This window comes from Piliocolobus tephrosceles, chromosome 10, assembly GCF_002776525.5.
Source record: "Piliocolobus tephrosceles isolate RC106 chromosome 10, ASM277652v3, whole genome shotgun sequence".
Classification (NCBI taxonomy): domain Eukaryota; kingdom Metazoa; phylum Chordata; class Mammalia; order Primates; family Cercopithecidae; genus Piliocolobus; species Piliocolobus tephrosceles.
The window spans coordinates 79,046,457-79,064,150 of record NC_045443.1 but is presented as its reverse complement, the minus strand read 5'-3'; the positions used below and the strand labels follow the sequence as shown (position 1 = coordinate 79,064,150).

At 34.0% G+C, this 17,694-nt stretch overlaps 1 protein-coding gene across 1 annotated transcript in view; it reads left to right on the top strand.

Moving 5' to 3' along the window:
• Nucleotides 1–17,694, top strand: part of PPFIA2 (PTPRF interacting protein alpha 2) — a 486,204-nt gene that overhangs the window by 82,117 nt on the left and 386,393 nt on the right. The window contains exon 4 of the mRNA XM_026454621.1: nucleotides 6,907–6,960. Within this exon, the coding sequence (XP_026310406.1) occupies nucleotides 6,907–6,960 (54 nt within the window). The remainder of the gene's footprint in view (nucleotides 1–6,906; nucleotides 6,961–17,694) is intronic.

The following is a 17,694-nucleotide window of genomic DNA, read 5'->3' as shown; positions in this document are numbered from 1 at the left end:
TCCCTTATAGCAACACAAAATGGACTAGGACATCTAGAAATGAGCACCCTAAGAAGCAGGAAAAGCATGTGCAAAGGCCCTGAGATAGAAGCCAAATTTTGAATTTGTTTTGGAATAGTAATGAGGCCATTGTATCTGAGAGGGCAGCATGGAGGGAGAATGGCAAAATATATTGACAGAGAGATAGCCAAGAGCCAGATCATACAGGGCATGGCAGAGCATAACAATAAGTTTGTGTTTTGTTCTAAGATTGATGGGAAACTATTGAGGGGTTTTGGTCAAGACAACAATGTGATCCAACTTACAATTTAAATGGATAGTTCAGCTACTCTGTGGAGAATATATAGGGGAGAGGGAGATAAGAAGAAATTCATGGACAACAGTTAGAAAGCTATATATATATTATTTTTTTCATTTTTTGTGATAGATATTATTGATGTAGTCCAAAGGATTAGTATGACAGGAATGAAGGTAGTGAGATGTAGTCAAATTCAAGTAGTATTTTTACAATAGACTTAGTAGTGTTTGCTGATGGATTTGGACCTGAGGAACTGGGTGAACGGTGATGTCATTTCATAAGATGGCAATCACTGGGATGGGAACCTAATTTAAGGGAAGAGTTGTTATGAAATCAATAGTTTAATTTTGCATTATTGCATTTTACATGGCTATAATACATCCAACTGGAGATTGAAGTGGCAGTATGGATCTCAGAGGATAAGTTGAAGCTAAAGATAGAAATTCAAAATTTATCAGCATGCATTATATTTAGAGCCACAGTACTAAATAAAATCATGTAGCGGGTGAAAATAAATGAAAGCCAAAAGGGAAAAGTATTTCAATAAAGATGGAGTAGTCAGCTGTGTCGACTGAAGCTTAGCGATCAAGAAATATGATGACAGAACATGAAAAATTAAATTTGAACGATAGGATGTCATTGGCAACCTTGATAAGAGGAGTTGCAGTGATGTGGGCACAATAGGGCATATCAACAGAATGTGGTGGGGGGGAATTTTGAGGAATTTTTCTATAAAGGAGATAAGAGAAATGCTTACTTCAATATTTTGAATACAATAAATTTTGTAAAGTTTTAACATATTTATAATACTTCATTACATATTTTAAAGACTTGAAATAATTTTAAATATGACCATTTGATAGAAATGGTTGTTTTACTATTTCACATTGATCCCACTGATACTGACTTTTTTATAGACTGCTCAATGAACTCTTATGTACTCTATATTGAAATATTATAACTTTTCCCAAAGAATCTCTAAACTATTCCCAAATTACAATTATGCATGCATTAGTTTGCTAGGGCTCCTATAACAAAATACCACAGACTGAGTGACTTAAACAATGTAAATGTATTTTCTCACAGTTCTGGGACTAGAATTCCAAGATAAAGGTGTTTGCAGATTTTATTTCTTCTGAGGCACTCTCCTTGGCTTAGAAATTGCTGCCTTCTTCTTGTGTTCTCATATGGCATTCGCTTAGTGTGCACACATCCCTGATTCTTCTGCTTCTTATAAGGACACCAGTCATATTGGATCAGTCACCTTAATCACCTCATTAAAGACCTTACATCAAACACAGTCACATTCTTAGGTACTGAGGGTTAATACTTCAACATTTGAATTTTCAGGGAACATAATGTAACCTATAACAATGCATAAATCTGAAATTTTAAAATGCCCATAATTGACAATTATTATGTTTTAAGTATTTCCATATTACATTAAGTGACTTTTTGAACAAGTGAAAGCTTAAAACCTGATATTAACTTTAAATGTAATGATCAGATTTGAAGATATCTTGGGTCTTGTGGCATATGTGATGCTAGAATCAACTAACTCTTTAGAATTTTATTTTGTTCATTCTTACTGTATTCAATAGCCAAACTATTTTATCATATTTTTCTTTAACATAATTGGCTGATCCTGCTCTTCAGGGATAAAAATAAGAATCCAGCAACAACTCTGAGAAAGACCTGAAATCCTAATATTCTTTTATTTTTTTTTCACCTGCACACAAAGGAAGCAAGACTTACAGTATCTGAACTTGATGGCTTACACTGAAAGCCACATGATTAATCTCTATAGCTCCATCATTCAAAGTGTTTGTCAAGGGAAAAATATGCCAATTCTTGGAGCAGGTGTCCAGGGAGCAAAGGTGCAGTCGAACAACCAGTAGTACCAATGCATTGCAATGTAGATTCCTCAAGTCTGAGAATGCCCTAAGTCTCACTCTACTTAGAGCTCTGACACTGATCACCTCACTCTTCCTGGAGCTCAACCTTCCCAAGCTTTAAGACTTCTGATTCACTGGCCATCCTTGGTTTACTAGGTTTTCTTGCCAGGACCAGAACTTTCCAATGATGAAAAACTGAATCTGCACAGCTGTGTTAAAGACTGGCTAATAACCCCACTTAGGTTTTTCATACCTTGGAGAGGAAAATGAGTCTTTCATTATCTGAAATTATTTTTAAGAAATGAAGTTTTTTATATAATTAATAGATCCTAGTTTATTTCATTCAGCATTGACGATAAAAAGTCATATGATTGAGGATACCAGTGTGAAGCAGCATGCAGTCCCTGAGCAACAACATGGGTTAGGTGCTTGCTACACTTCTACAGATTCGAGTGACAAAGAGAATCCAAATGGATTTATGTTTGTTACTTACACAGTCAGCATAAGGAAGACCACCACTGTTTCAGCTCCTGAGGTCCCTAGAAAGGCCAGGACTCAGATGAGACAAGTGAGGTGCTTAGGGCACAACATTTAATAAGGTACTCACTATCAAGATTATACAAGTGCAGGTCAGCAGTTGTATGACCCGAAGAATGAGCTCCTACTTAAAGTTTGCACCATAGGTACCTCACTTACCTTGCTCTGATTCGGGTCCTGGTCCCAATTTCCACTGGGCAATACTGAACCGGATGGGTCAAATGATAGGCAACAAGAGAAGTGGGCTGCACTGCTAGGGAGGAGCCAATTCCATACTGCACCAAAGTGGTTTGATAGCCTGAAGATGGACCTAGTGTAGGGAGGTGTGAGGTGGAAAGTCCCATGTCTCACTGGTGTGAGGGATGCAAATAAGAAATAGCTACGTAGAAGCTCCTCATAAGACTGCCTCCTTTGCCATGTTCTGGGAGGGTCATGGGGTATTCCACCAAGATTTACCAGCCTATGGTTTAGCCTTGCCTGCATCACCAACATAGATATGTGCAGTGTCACCAGGGTACCAGGGTGAAACTGTTCACTAGGACTGGTAATTTAAAAAATACAGGTTTGGAGTCCTATATGTTTTATAACCCATTTCTTAATAGCTCTATGCTACTGTGTGAGTTATGTAAACTATCTAACCTTTTAAGTGAGAAAATAATTAACTAACATAAGTTTATTATGGCATTAATGTCTACAAAGCATTTATAAGAGTACCTGGCACATAGCAACTGTTCCCTGAGTAGTAGCTATTTTATTAGCTATTAGATACAAATGATGACCTCAGCATGGTATACAATATGGTTAAATAAATTCTGTAGCCTAGTTAAAAATAAAAGTATGTTTTGAGTGTTTTAATCAAACAAACAATATTGTTACAATAGTAAGTCAAAAAAACTTTCTGGGAAGTCAATGTTTATACTATTTGATGTCCCCTTTTGTTGTTATCTATATAAAATATATTGAAATAACAAACTAGACACATTTGTCAAAGATTTTACTTATACTTTGCAGATAAAATATTCAACAACCATCTATTTTTGACTCACTTTTAGTTATCATTTGAAAACTATGTAGTAATCGTATGTTCAGAGTTCCTCAAAATATTTGTTTTACCTACTAATTTTACAACATAAATGCAACCATGCATACTTATGTTCATTATTCACACCTGAGAAAATTCCTTTTGTATGAACTGATAAGCCATGTTTAACTTGGACCTCTACCCAAGTAGGACACTCTTTTTGAAATTATACTCACAGTAGAACATGAGCTCAAACACTTTTTTACAATTGAATGATTTATGTTCAATTTACAACATACCCATTTAGAGGATAATAATACACATCTGTATACTATTTAGAGCCATTAATTCATAATTTGTTTCTAAATTCAACATGTTAAAAACTACAAATTTTAGTGCCTTTTTCATTCATCTTCTACATTCTTGTTTCTCATTTTTTCTCAAGATATGACTATCACAAATAGCTTAAAATTTTAAAAATCTGAAAATTGGCACAATTTATCTTTGGTAATAAATCTTAATGAACAAACTTCACAAAATATGAGAAAATGCATTGAGTAAATTGCTAAAATAATTGTTATCCAAATCCAAATCAGTTTCTCTATTATCCCTCTGATAGCTCCATTAAAAATTACATTGTTAATATAACTTATATGCCTTTCTACAAAGAAAGACTTGTATTAACTCCAAATGCACTTGATATCTTTTTTTTTTTTCATTTTAAATATAGTTGGAAAAAACATTTTACATGAACAGAAACTTGTTTTCATTGTGGTCATAGCAGAAGTATCCAACAGCGTAAGCTGTGTGTTTTATTATCTGCAAATCTAATATTTAATCATTTTACTACCTAATGTTGTTCATTCCTGAGATTTTAAGACAATTTTAAGTTATATTTTATCTTTGGATTTGATAAGGATGTTAATATTCCTTGCCAATTTATACATATGTTTGATGCTTTGTTTTAATTATACAAGGACAAAATTTACTTAAGTGACAATAAGAATAACGAAAATGTAAGATCAGATAATTTAGGTGAATTGATATTTTTATGTTGGGCATGATGTTGGAATAAAGCATTTCAACAGGATGGGGAGGGTGGGCTTTTACAAATAGAGTCAAAAATGCAGATATAATTAGGACATTTTTACTTTTCAGAACCAGAAACCTATCTTAAGCTGAATTGCAGGCAGAGATAACATCTAATTTCAAACATTCCTCAAATGATACAATCAAGGACTTAAACTCTACCATTATGCTTTTCAGATTCTATATTGTCTTAATTCTCTGGCAGGTCCCGACAATATTTGAAGCAAATTTTTTAGCCTCTTTTGTAGCTAAAATGGGAGTGGGGAATGAGTAGTTCCTCAAAAGGATTCTGGGTGGAGAAAAAATATATATACATATCCATTAGAAAGGAGACCATTTAATAATTTTCTTGGTAAGTACTCCTTGTCATTTGTGACCTTTAATAGACTATGTATGAATAAATTCATTACCCATTATGTTCCTGTTCAAAGTTAACATTTTCAGATAGAAACAGTTATAACACTATACTTCCCTGTCCCCTTCCTTGGATGTTTCCATCACATGCTCATCCGAGCCCCATGTTGTATTATTAAGAGTCCTCACTTTTTCAGTATAAGGGGAAAATCATTTGATTAAGTCCTAAGTGAATTAGTAGCATAAGTCCTCTTAATGATATCCAAGTATTGGCCTTTTTCCTCATCATAGGCATTTAAATTTCTGTCACTTCATTCGGGACTTAATTATCCTTCTTCTTTGCTTTCTTAATGCAACTATATTTCCCCCTTCTTCATCCCTGTCTTTCCAACTAGATGCAAACAGATAAGAGGTGATCAGAGTCATAAGAAAGAACATCTTTAGCCAAAAAGTGTAACCATTCAATTTAACTCAAAACTCCTTTCCAGCATCCTTTTAGCAGAGAGTTGTGTTTTGTCATTTGGGAGGGATGAGGGATGGTTTACAACTTAAATCAGTTGCAAACACTAAAAACCTGGGTGATATTACTTTAAAACCTAGAATTGCAACTTCTTTTGAATAAGTCATATAATCATTAATAACCCTGGAACCAAAGCCATACAACTGATAAGGCTGAGTTTTAATTGTTCCTATAAACAGGTTACAGCCTCTACAGCTTATCACACTGTCCCCTATTTCTCCATTTATAAATTTAACAGCTATAGTCATTACTCAAGCATGACTTTCTCTGGTTACCTATTAGAAATTAAAAATTGATCTCTTTATATTTTTATATTCTATGTGTAGAAATAGACTAGACCATAGTTATAATTTTTAAAATTTGCAACAACATGGATGATCCTGGAGAATATTAGGTAAAATCAGTCAGGCACAGAAAGATAAATGTCACCTGTTCTTACTCATATGTGAGAGTTATTAAAAAAAGATCTCATGGAGGTGGTGAATAACACGGTGGTTACCACAGACTGGGAAGGCTAGTCGGGAGGGGGTGAAAAAATAAGATTTGGTTAATATTGTTATCTACAGTTAGATAAAATGAATAAGATCTAATGTTCGGTAGCACAATCGGGTGACTACTGTTAACAATAATTTATTGTGTAATTCACAATAGCTGGAAGAGTATATATGGAATGTTTCCAAAACAATGAAATGATAAATGTTTGAAGCGATGGACCTAAGTTTGATTATTAGACATCAAATACTTGCATCAAAATATCATAAGTATGTCCTAAATATGTACAACTATTATGTATTCATAAAAAATAAAAGAAAATATTTTTAATTTTTTAGGTTAAACATTTTCCATGGGTTTAATATTTTTGAAAATAATACTTTATACTGAAGTTTTCTTAAATTTTCTTTTTTCTGCTGTCACTTCAGCTCTTCAAAGATGAAACATCTGCATATTTCAAAAATATCCGTTTATATGTTTTTCTTTTTATAGACTGTTCAGAGTTGGAGAGAATATCTAGATCTTTAGATGTGGACTATTTGTATAGTATTACAGTGTCCAAGATTGCAAAAAAAAAAAAAAAAGAAAATTAGCTGACGTGCCCTAACTTTGCAGCTAAATAAATTATTACACTGTGGGATTGGGGGATTCTTCATGCTGTTGAGTAGCATTTTACAATCAACACCTCTCCCCTTTTCAGGATATCGAATCCTTAACAGGAGGGCTGGCTGGTTCTAAGGGGGCTGATCCACCGGTAAGTTAGATTCTTCATTAAATTTAACCGTTGACGAATTGAATTGTGTACACACCAGATCATCAGTCGATTGCTTGTGTATTATTTGTCATATACAGGTACTTTTTAGAAATATAGCTGTTATAGTAACTAATAACAGAAGTACGAAATTGCTTTGAGGTGTGGTCTGGTGTTTTAAAAAGTTTTAACAACTCATAAAAGTTTATCTCAATTTATTGGTTTTAAAAATAGGAATAAAATCTTTATTAGAATATCTCAGTAATTTATGTTCTACTAATAGGCTACACTAATTGGAGAGTTTATTATTCTAAATATCAGTATGATATTTGGGTTGTAATATCTTTTCTAGTTACTGAGAAAAATTATGTCCATGTAATAAATAGTATTGACTCGATATTGTTCTTTTCTACTTAATTCAGGAAGCTTCCAGGAAATTAAAGTTTATAAAGTGTTCTAAAGTTTCTATGAATTATAATTTATAAGCAGTAACAAAAGCTTGATGTTCTATTATTGAAACATCTTAGTCCTTTCTGTGATGTCTGATTTCAGAAAACACTGATATAGATGACATCCCTGTGACTTCATGCTTGAGATCCAAAATAAATTTAAAGAGTATATGTAAAGTAATAAGCCAAATTCAACTTATATCAACAAACGGTCAATGAATACTTTTTATCATTACTTGTTTTTTATTTAGCAAAGTGAAATTTAATAAGGAACATACAGAACTCAGTATTATCATTTTTTTAGCTATTCTTCACATAGGCATGTAGGTGAAGTACTTTAACTCCATTAAAACGCCGGTGAGTTGTTAAAGAGATAACTTTCAGTTGTAGCTCTTTCTCTCCTGTCTCACTCTCATGTGTCTCATGGTGTTATATAATTTTCATCAAGTTGCTCCTAAAATATGGCTAAAAAACATATTATAGTCCTTTTCCTTCTTTTTATTTTTATTTTAAGTATTTATGTGGAAAAATGTATTGGCTACAGACAGCTGCTTATATTTATCCCCTGGACCTATTACATTACAATGTAAGGCAAGATTTAATATAAGTCAACCTGGAAAGTATATTGACAGGATTAATAGCCAGTCTTTTACTTAAGTATTGTAGGTGAGAGCTTAGGTGATGTAATTTTACCCTTCTGCCTTGCACCGTGCTTGTCCATAGAATTCAACTTACATCAGAAAAGTAGATCTACTACCTTCAAAATACTTCACTCAACTGTTCACTGATTCCTGGAAGAATTCTACAGTTAAGAGATTAGTCGATTTTCAAAGGATTTGTCCCTTGTTCAAAGCAAAATGAAATATCTGTCTTCTGCAAGTACTGATAAAGATCTTATCCATTATTTACATGGTAAAATAAATTAGTTTGTCACACCCTCTAAGAAAGCATGTTTCTAAACATGAAAGATTGAATGACTATGTGGCCTGGTTGTTGAAAGAATCCTTTTGCAGGGAGAAAATAAAAGTCACAGAAAGGAAAAATGGTATCCTGAAGGGAAACCACATCAGTGTCATTCCCAATAAATAAAAGTGAATAGGCATGACTTATACAACTTTATCTCTCTCTCTCTTGCGCGCTCTCTCTCTGTATAGTATAGCAATCTGTATATCTATATGTTTAGATAGATAGATAGATAGATAGATAGATAGATAGATAGATAGATTTTTTTTTTCTTTTAAAACAACTTATAATATTGTGAAGAAGATAGGAGTTCTTTCTTGGCTGTGCTATACCATGATGATTATTTTATACTTATGTTTTCTGAAGTTTCAATGATTGTGCTTATTTTATAACATTTTGTAGAGTGGAAAACATTATGAAAATTTCAGAGTACATAAGGGCTTAGGCAATCTAGGGGTTCATTAGTACACATTAATTTAGTGTCTCCCACTGTTAAGGAGCTATCTGGAACATACTTCCAGGACCTATGTAACAGTCATTGTCTTTAGCCCTAAATATCTAAGGTATCTAGGTATTTGGCCCAATAGTATCTAGGATTACTTCCATCATTTAAGAGTAAAGCTATGAATGAAGCTATTGTTTTTGCCTCCAAGTTAGAAAACTGAAAGTCAGGCTAAATTATACATAATCTAAATCAATTTCAAGTTTTTTAAATTATTTTTTCCTTTTTAAAATTAAAAAAATAATTTTTGAGACAGAGTCTTATTCTGTTTGTCATCCAGATGGGAGTGCAGTGGCATGATCTCGACTCACTGTAGTCTCTGCCTTTTGGGTTCAAAGGATTCTCCTGCCTCAGCCTAGCGAGTAGCTGCGTCACCATGTCTGACTAATTTTTGTATTTCTAGTAGATACAGGGTTTCACCGTGTTGGTCAGGCTGGTCTCAAACTCCTGACTTCAAGTGAGCTGCCTGCCTCGGCCTCCCAAAGTATATTTTTTCCTTTCTTTAAAAAATGTCATTTTAGTAGATCATCAAAATACTATTGTCTACTTCAAAAGCTATGCTTTTTGTAGAAACCATTCTATGGTGATGTTTTCATTGGTAAGAAATTCAAAGTCTTTTATTTTTTCATTTGTTGAACAGAATATATCAAGTACTGAGTGAATGATCTCTCATAAGGATGCATAGCTGTCGAGTAATTTCTTTGCCAGTGTAATAGAAATCTCAGAGGTATCTTGAAATGTTAATGGTATATTTAAAATTGTAAATTTTGCTGTGGGTCCACACAAATGTTATTTCTGAAGCAGTAGAAAACAGAGTGGAGTTTGTTATTTCAAATGGTAAGGCATATATAGAAGGTTGTGTTAAATTTGCAAATGTCATTATAAGTAAATTTGCATATCTGGTAAGAATAAATTTGAGAACTCCAGGAGAATTTTGCATTAATATTTTTAACAATAAGTGTTAAATAGATTTTATTGAAAATTCAGGTAGTCTCAGTTTTAATGTTAATAAAGAAAAAGAAAACTACTCATTCATGATTTTCAAGGGTGATTCAAAATTTTACAATGGCATGTTTCTGAGGATTTTAATTCAGAAACTGGAAATGAATTGTAGCAGCAAACACAACTTGCAGATTTCTCCAAATCACGTAATTATCTTAGATAATAAATGCTTTTATCATTGGAGAAAAAATAGTGTCTGTTAAATATTAACTTAAAACTGTCTTTGAAAATTACATCAAAAGATATTCTATATTATGGCATATGTTTCCCATTCATAAAAACTGGATCGCAGATTAACCTCTAGTGTAAAGGCATATAATTCATTTACATAGAAGTACAAAGGAAAAGAAACTAGATAATCAAAATTGAAAGTGTAAAATTCGTTATTAAATTAAATAGTACTTTGTAAATATACCACTTTGTATAGTGTTTTGTGTTTTAAATATGAGCAATATTAAAATGTAAAAACCTGGGAATTGTAGAGACTCAAAGTGCCCCACATTGTCAGCCAACCCTTGGTAGGGCCAGGGTAAATATATCCATCTCTGCTACAGATGGCCAAGAGGATTTTGGATACTGAAGTACTGGGGTGCAATGCATAAACTCTGTTATATATCTGTAAAGCATGAACCTGCTATCTGGAGCCTGTGGATGTGCAGGTCAGTGTGTAACCAGCAGTGTGAAGGATCCCTTCCTGTGTTGAACCCATGAGCCAGTAGGAGAGAGGTGTAATTTTTAAGACAACCCCTGCCCTGGTGCCAGAATTCTTTGTAGACTGTGGACTAGGTGTAAGTCAACAGATAGGATTTAGTGGATCAGCTTGGCCATACGAGTTAAGTTTAGTAGTAACAGACTCAAGCAAAGTCTGTATATACACAATGAGAGGTGTTTCTCTTTCAAATTTGGTTTAGGAAAATATTTTGATTATTAAGTAGCTATTTACTTTCTTATTATTTCTGATGTCTTTTAAGGGCCGATATTGACAAAAATCTAATAAAGAGACTACATGAGACATTCCAGAGCATGTTTCATTGTAACACACATTTGTCAAATGTGAAGATGTTTCATTGTATTTTACAAAATGTTATTATCAGGATTTAAATTAAATATACTTCATTGCCTCATGTAGTAATTATAGCAAGAATACCACTGAAGGTATTCAGTTTCTTCCTTGTTTTCCTTCTATTTATTACTTTGGAATAATAAGATCTATACATTTTGTTCCCTACAGAACTTAATACTTTTAAATATTCTAAGTTTTTTTTTCCTAAATGCTAATGGTTCTCTTTATTTCTAGAGTGTGGTGAATAAGTGATTACCCATCTAATTCATATCCTTGGGTTTAATATACACACTGTCCTGAACATTCTTAAGCTCTATTAGGTTTTTTTTCCCCCACTGAGGAAACAGAACTGTACTTTCTGTTCTCATTTTAATTGTCTTCCTGATGGTCCTTAGCAGTTTGGATAAACACACCACAGAATTTAAAACAATTTCAATTTTCTGAGGGTGCTGTTTAGACCAAGTTATATGTATTTTAAATTGTAAATGGTCTTAGAGTTTAAACATCTACAAAACTGATTTTAGTTTGATTATTCAAAAGTGACAATGTTCTACTCATTTACTTCAGATAAGATAATAAAATAATATTAATCTGATTTGTGTCCTAATTTAAATTCTTTCAACTTGAACCTTATATTGTTATATTACTTCCTTTCATTTTCCTGTTTGTTTATTTCAAATTCAATGTATATTTGAGTATACACCATGTGCTAGGCTATACTATAGCATTTGGTTAGGGTTTGGAGACACTGTGATAAACAATACACAGTGTCTCCAGAATTTTACAATATACTTGAATGGATAGTTTTGCAAAAAACAATTATAATACCATGTAAGCACAGGATGAGATGAAGGCAAGTAAGAGTATCACATAATCCCTTTGATGGGACTAGAAAGGGACTGGAGAAACAAGCAAGGCAAATAGAAGAAAATCATTTCTTTCTTGCCAATCATAGAATGAGTTGAAGTTTGCCAAGTGTTGGGGGGACCATGGTATATTAAGCAGAGGAAACAGCATCTGCATAGGTAAAAAATGAGAAAATAACATCATGTAGTAAAGAATAAAATAACCTGGGCATGGCAGATAAAGGTGAGATAGAAAGCTAGAAAGTTAAGCCTGGGCAAGAATATGATAAATTACATGCAAGGAATTTGTACTTTGTACTAAAGACCAAAGGGAAGCAGTAAAGTCTTTAAACAGAAGAGTCAATGATATCTTCCCTTTAGAAATATTTTATTGTTACCTGTTGGAGAGTGAATTAGAGAAAAGACTAAAGCAAAGAGACCTATGAAAAGACTTGCAGTCATTCATCCAAAGGATAGTGATGAAAATGATCATGGTGACTTTTTTGGTCTATCTCCCTAGATTATAACAATAACTGAGGGCAATATCACAGGAGAAACTCAACATTATTTTTTTTAAAATTAGATCATTAATAAAAGCCTATAAGGTGACAACAAGAATGGAGAAGAATGGATTGACTCATGAGATATTGAGAACATGGTGAACATACAAGAATAGGTGGTTGTTTGGAAGCAGACTGAGGCCTATTGAGAAGTCAAGGCTGATATTGGAACTTTCTGCTTTGGCAATTGAGTGGATGAAGGTACCATTCATCATGACAAGAAACCAACGAGATAGAGCATTTTCAAGGGGAAAATGAGGGATTCAGTTTTAGACATGTTAAGTTGAGCTAACTGAGTTGGGAATATATGAATGGTTTGGAAATTTAAAGGTGAGATCTCATTTAAAGCTGTTTATTTGGACATGTAGAAGACTTAATTAAAGCTGTTGGAGTTGATGACATCATCCTCCAAAAAAACATGTATATAGAGTTAGAAGATAAGAGAGTTCAGAAGAAAGCCTGAGAAAGAAAAGCACTTAAGTAAAGGTCAGAGAAAAATGTGCCTCAAAAAAGACAAAACAGAGATGGGTCCAAGGATGGAATACCAGAAATGTGAGAATCATTAATGCCAAGTTAAAGAGAGGATGACAAGAGGGTTATTAGCAGTTTCATGATGTTGAGAGTTCAAAAACTATGTTGTATTTAACAAGAAGAAATGATCTTGGTGAGAGTAATTGTAGTAGAGTAATTTAGGTAGAATCAAATTTCCAGGGGCCTGAGAGATTAAATGGAAGACTAACAACTGTGTTCAGTGACTGTAGAAAACGGTTTTAAGAGCTTGGTTATGCAGGAAGTCAGAGAAAGCAATAGCCAATAGAGGAGATGAAGTTGAGGCACAGTTATCTTAAAGAGAGAAGATCTGAGTGTGTTTTGTCATTACCTGTGTGCTTGGTTTAAGCATTTCAGAGCCAAAATATTTCCAGGTACTAATAAACTCCAGATTGTGGTCATAGACATGGGTGATGAAGTAAAGAGCGACTGAAGCTCATTGGAATTGATGATATTAATGAACCAGGAGGCCAGTGTTGGATGAATCATTTTTTGTGGCCCCTGCATTGTTTTCTATCTACATTCAGGCCCTTGATGGCCCCATCTGTTTCACAGCTTAAGTGCTACTTAAATAATAATAACTGAAAATTTTATATTTCTAGGTTAAATCATTCCCTTGAACTTCAGATTTGTGTATATGACTAAACATTTGACATGTCCACTTGTATATCTGGCAGGAATTTAAAACATAACAGATTAAAAATTGAACTTCTAATTCCCTCTATCACTCCTACAAACCTCCTGCCATTTTCCCCCTCTCAGTTAAGGGCTACTTCATGCTACCCTTTTCAAAAGCCAAACACTGAAAGCCATAATGTGGGCCTGTCTTCACAACTTGTTTAGAATCCTCCAAAACTACCACTGTGTTTAAAGCCACCATTCTCTCTCACCTGTCCAGTCTCTATGAACCAAGAAGGACAGGTTTTGTGAAATGTAAATTGGCATGTTACATTTAGCCTTAAAGCTGTGTTAACTTCCCATCACAATAAAATTCCCAAAGCCCATGGAGTGGTTTCCGAGACTCTTAATTACTTCCTTCCCTTACGACAATTCTAGGAACTCACCTTCTACCTTTTTCTCCATGGCTCATCCACTTAGGCTGCACTATTCATTTTGCTGTCCCTTTACCCAGGCAAGTTTATTACTGGTAAGGGACATTACACTTGCCATTTTTCCTTCTTTGTGCCATGCTCTCACCTCAGATATCCTCATGGCTTACTGCCTCACTTTCTTTAGGTCTTTGTTTCATTGTCACTTTAACAGAGTTTTCCATGAACACCCAATATTATTTTTTCTGACCCTATAGGATTATTGTTTATATTTTTCTACTAGAATATAAACTTTATGTAGTTACAGGCCTTGTCTCTTTCTTTCACTATTATAGAATAAAGATTTATAATACTTGGCATATGAGTTCCTCAATAACTATTGGTTGAATGAATGAATTAGAACAAATGTTCATGAGCACACGATTTATATGGACATATTTGTGTGCTCACAAAGATAACTCTAGCAGCATACCGCATGGGAAAAGAGATTGAGGTTATTATAATAATTCCGGAATAAAATTACAAAGGTGAACTTCAGACTATAGTAGTGGTAGTAAGAATGACAACAGCAAATGAAAAAAATGTACAAAACCAGTATTAATAGAATTTTATGGTAGGGATAGAAATAGGACCCAAAGAAACCTTTAAGTTTTGGCCACTGGAAGAAATAATAGTAAAGAAAACCAAAGGGACATATTTAGAATGCCATAGGTCTTAGTTACATTGTTTCACATCGTTGGAATAGAAACCCTATGAGAGCAGAAATGTCTGTCTGGTTTACTGCTGGACCACCAATGTTGGCGCATAGTGTGCCTTCAATAAATATTTAATAAACATAAATTAAACAAGAATTATGATGATAACAGGTCTCAGATTGTAATAGTGTCAACCAGTAATTGAAAACTTCAAAAAATGTAGGAGTTAAAAAATGTGAAATGAGATTTCCATTGTTGAATCAAAATTTTCCTTAAAGCCCCAAAACATAGTGCCATTGATGATAAGTATCCCCGCATTCTTCGGAAATGTGTTAGACATATTCACCACAGACTTGTAATAATGGCAGCATCAGTCCTGCCACTATGAATCACCACCATTATCCTCTCTTAGAGAAGACCAGATGACTCATTAGCAGAGAGCTGTCAGCTGGTAGGGAGTACTGCAGGGTTTTTACTCTGTGGAGAGAAGTGTGTGCTTCTCCTGAGCCAAATGAGGGTGGACCCAAGGCAATGACTCATAGAAAGAGGCAGTGGTATTTTCGTATTTTGATATTTTTTCAGCAGTATATCATCAAGTACTTCCATGGGTTAGATGTAAGGGAAGGGAAGAAATAAATGTGCATTCCTTGGAGTGTGCAGACATGTATGGCCACTGAATCTGATGTTTGCTACTTCTCCAGTAAATTTGGGAGGTAGAATTCTGGTTAAGCTAATCTAAATTAGGCCAGTGAGAAAGAATAGCAGTAAGAGTGGTCTTTACAACAAGAATTTGGTGTGTCAGAGGTACATGAGCTTCCCATGGGCCAGACTGATGAAGTAGAAGGATAATAGAACCCTTTATATGATGACTGCCTACTAGGGTAATGGGATCCAGTATTGAGAATTAAGAGGATGTCAGCTGTTCTGCCAAGAATATAAACTGAAGTGTGAGGAGGTGGTGGGAGGCAAATGGTTAGTCAGAAAGCAAATAGCAATTGCCTATGTCAATGGTCTGTGTAGCATGGGCTATCCCCATGGGAGGACTTCAAAAGAATCCTCTAGTGATTCCCAATTTAGAAGTCCAGTATTTTGGCACCTGGAACATAGAAGTCACCAGTCTTATAAAACTTTGCCTTTTTTTCTGTAACCCACTTTCATATCCCTGCCCCAATCTAGAAGAAAGACCTATGAATCAGACAGAACACAGGTGAAAAAGTGGATCATCTTCCTCTTTCCCAGTAGTTCAAGGTGGAGTGATCAGAAAAGCTCTGTGGTGGGCTGTACTGGGCATTCTGAACCCGAAAATGGTCTGGATATCCACGTTGAGATTTATTCTTGCAACTCTAAGTGACTGGAAAGTTATGAATCTGCTCAAGCTGAAGTCCAGACACGTAGAGGGAATATATGACCAAGCATGTTTAATGATAAGATTGATGAAAAATGAAGGTGTTACTTATTTGAGATTTGTTGCTTGTTTGTAGTTGCTTGTTTGAATTGAAGTCATTTCATTAGCTAACCTCACTTACATGTTAAAAAGACCATGCCATTTTTAGTTATTAATGATGGGGAAGAGTAACAGGAGGAATAGTCAGATGGTGTAAGCACCAAAGTAGAGATGGTTCTACTTTAGAATGGAGAAGTAAGGGTTGGAAATTCTAATGGTTTTCAAGAAAGGTGCTAGCACTACTTTCTGAAGTTAAGTGAGGGGAGGAATTTGGAAAAGCATCCTATTGGTGCAACCTATGAAGCCATTTAAATCTATTTTCGCTACGGTAAAGTGATGACGGGCTCCTTCAACAAAGTGATAAAATAGGAAAGATTGTTTTCTGTAAAATAGGGGTTTCAAAGGCACAGTAAAAAGTCTGAGGGGAATATATAGTAGAAAGTAGATAAAAGAGAAAAAACACAGAACACTAGGATAAACATGCTAGAGAGGCGTGGTGAAGTAGAACGGTTAACATTTTTCATGTCCCCCAAAGATGATAAAGGATAACTGCTAGGAAAATTTCCAAAATAATTAGTGTCAGTGTACACATAGAGTCAGTTCAGACTACAATTTATTAAAAGTCAATAAAATTATAGAAAGTATACAATATTGTGTGCAAACCACATTTTATATAAACCTTTGATTTCATTATTTTATAATCCATGCAAAACAGCGTAAGAGGTAGTGGCGTAGAGTGTGGACTCAGGAAAGTCAGCCTCAATTTGATCTTTGACTCCACCTTTTGATAGCTGTTTGTAACCTTGAGCAAACTAGCTTTCTTCTTTGTGTCTTTATTTCTTAAGCCGTGTGATTATGATGAAAACAGGATCTTTTACATGGTGGTTCTATTTAATGAGCCAGCAATGTAGAGTGCTCCAAACCTGCCTGGCAAATGCAAGTCCTCTCTAAATGTTTACCACTGTAACTGCTATGATTTAGAACTACTTAAGCATCTATATTTCAACACAATCAAACTACTTAGAGGGCACATGCAAATGTAGTTTTCTATAATCAAAAATTTAAATTATGTTAAATATAGAAATGAGCAAATAAATAGGAACTTTCAGACTAATACCTGAAAGACCTGAAAGTTAAGTTTATGATAACATTGAATGTTATGTGTTAAAAATGTGGGAAGCATTGTGGAAATATCTTAACATATTGTTTTATCATTCTGATGATTAATGTGATAGAAAACATTTTAGAAATAATTTTTTTGCTCTATCTGTCAAATTGTTTGAGAACCTCTGGGTAATGAGACAACTCTTGGTTAGAAATAAAGTCTTCCTTTTGATGTACTGTTAATTTATAATTAATCTACACAGAAAAAGGTATTTAAAGAAAGACTTGTGAAGTAAAATCAATGTTAATGAAATAGGGCAAAATATACAAAATAAATATTAATGTATTCAATTTCCTGGTTAAATTCAAGTGCAATATAAATTATTTTACTTCAAGTATTTTTGCTCCCCAAAATACCATTGTTTTGTCCAAAATGGAAATATCATTTTAACCGCAGAAATTGCAAATATTTGTTTTTTGTTCTTTTTTTCTCCGTTCCTTTTCTATTTATG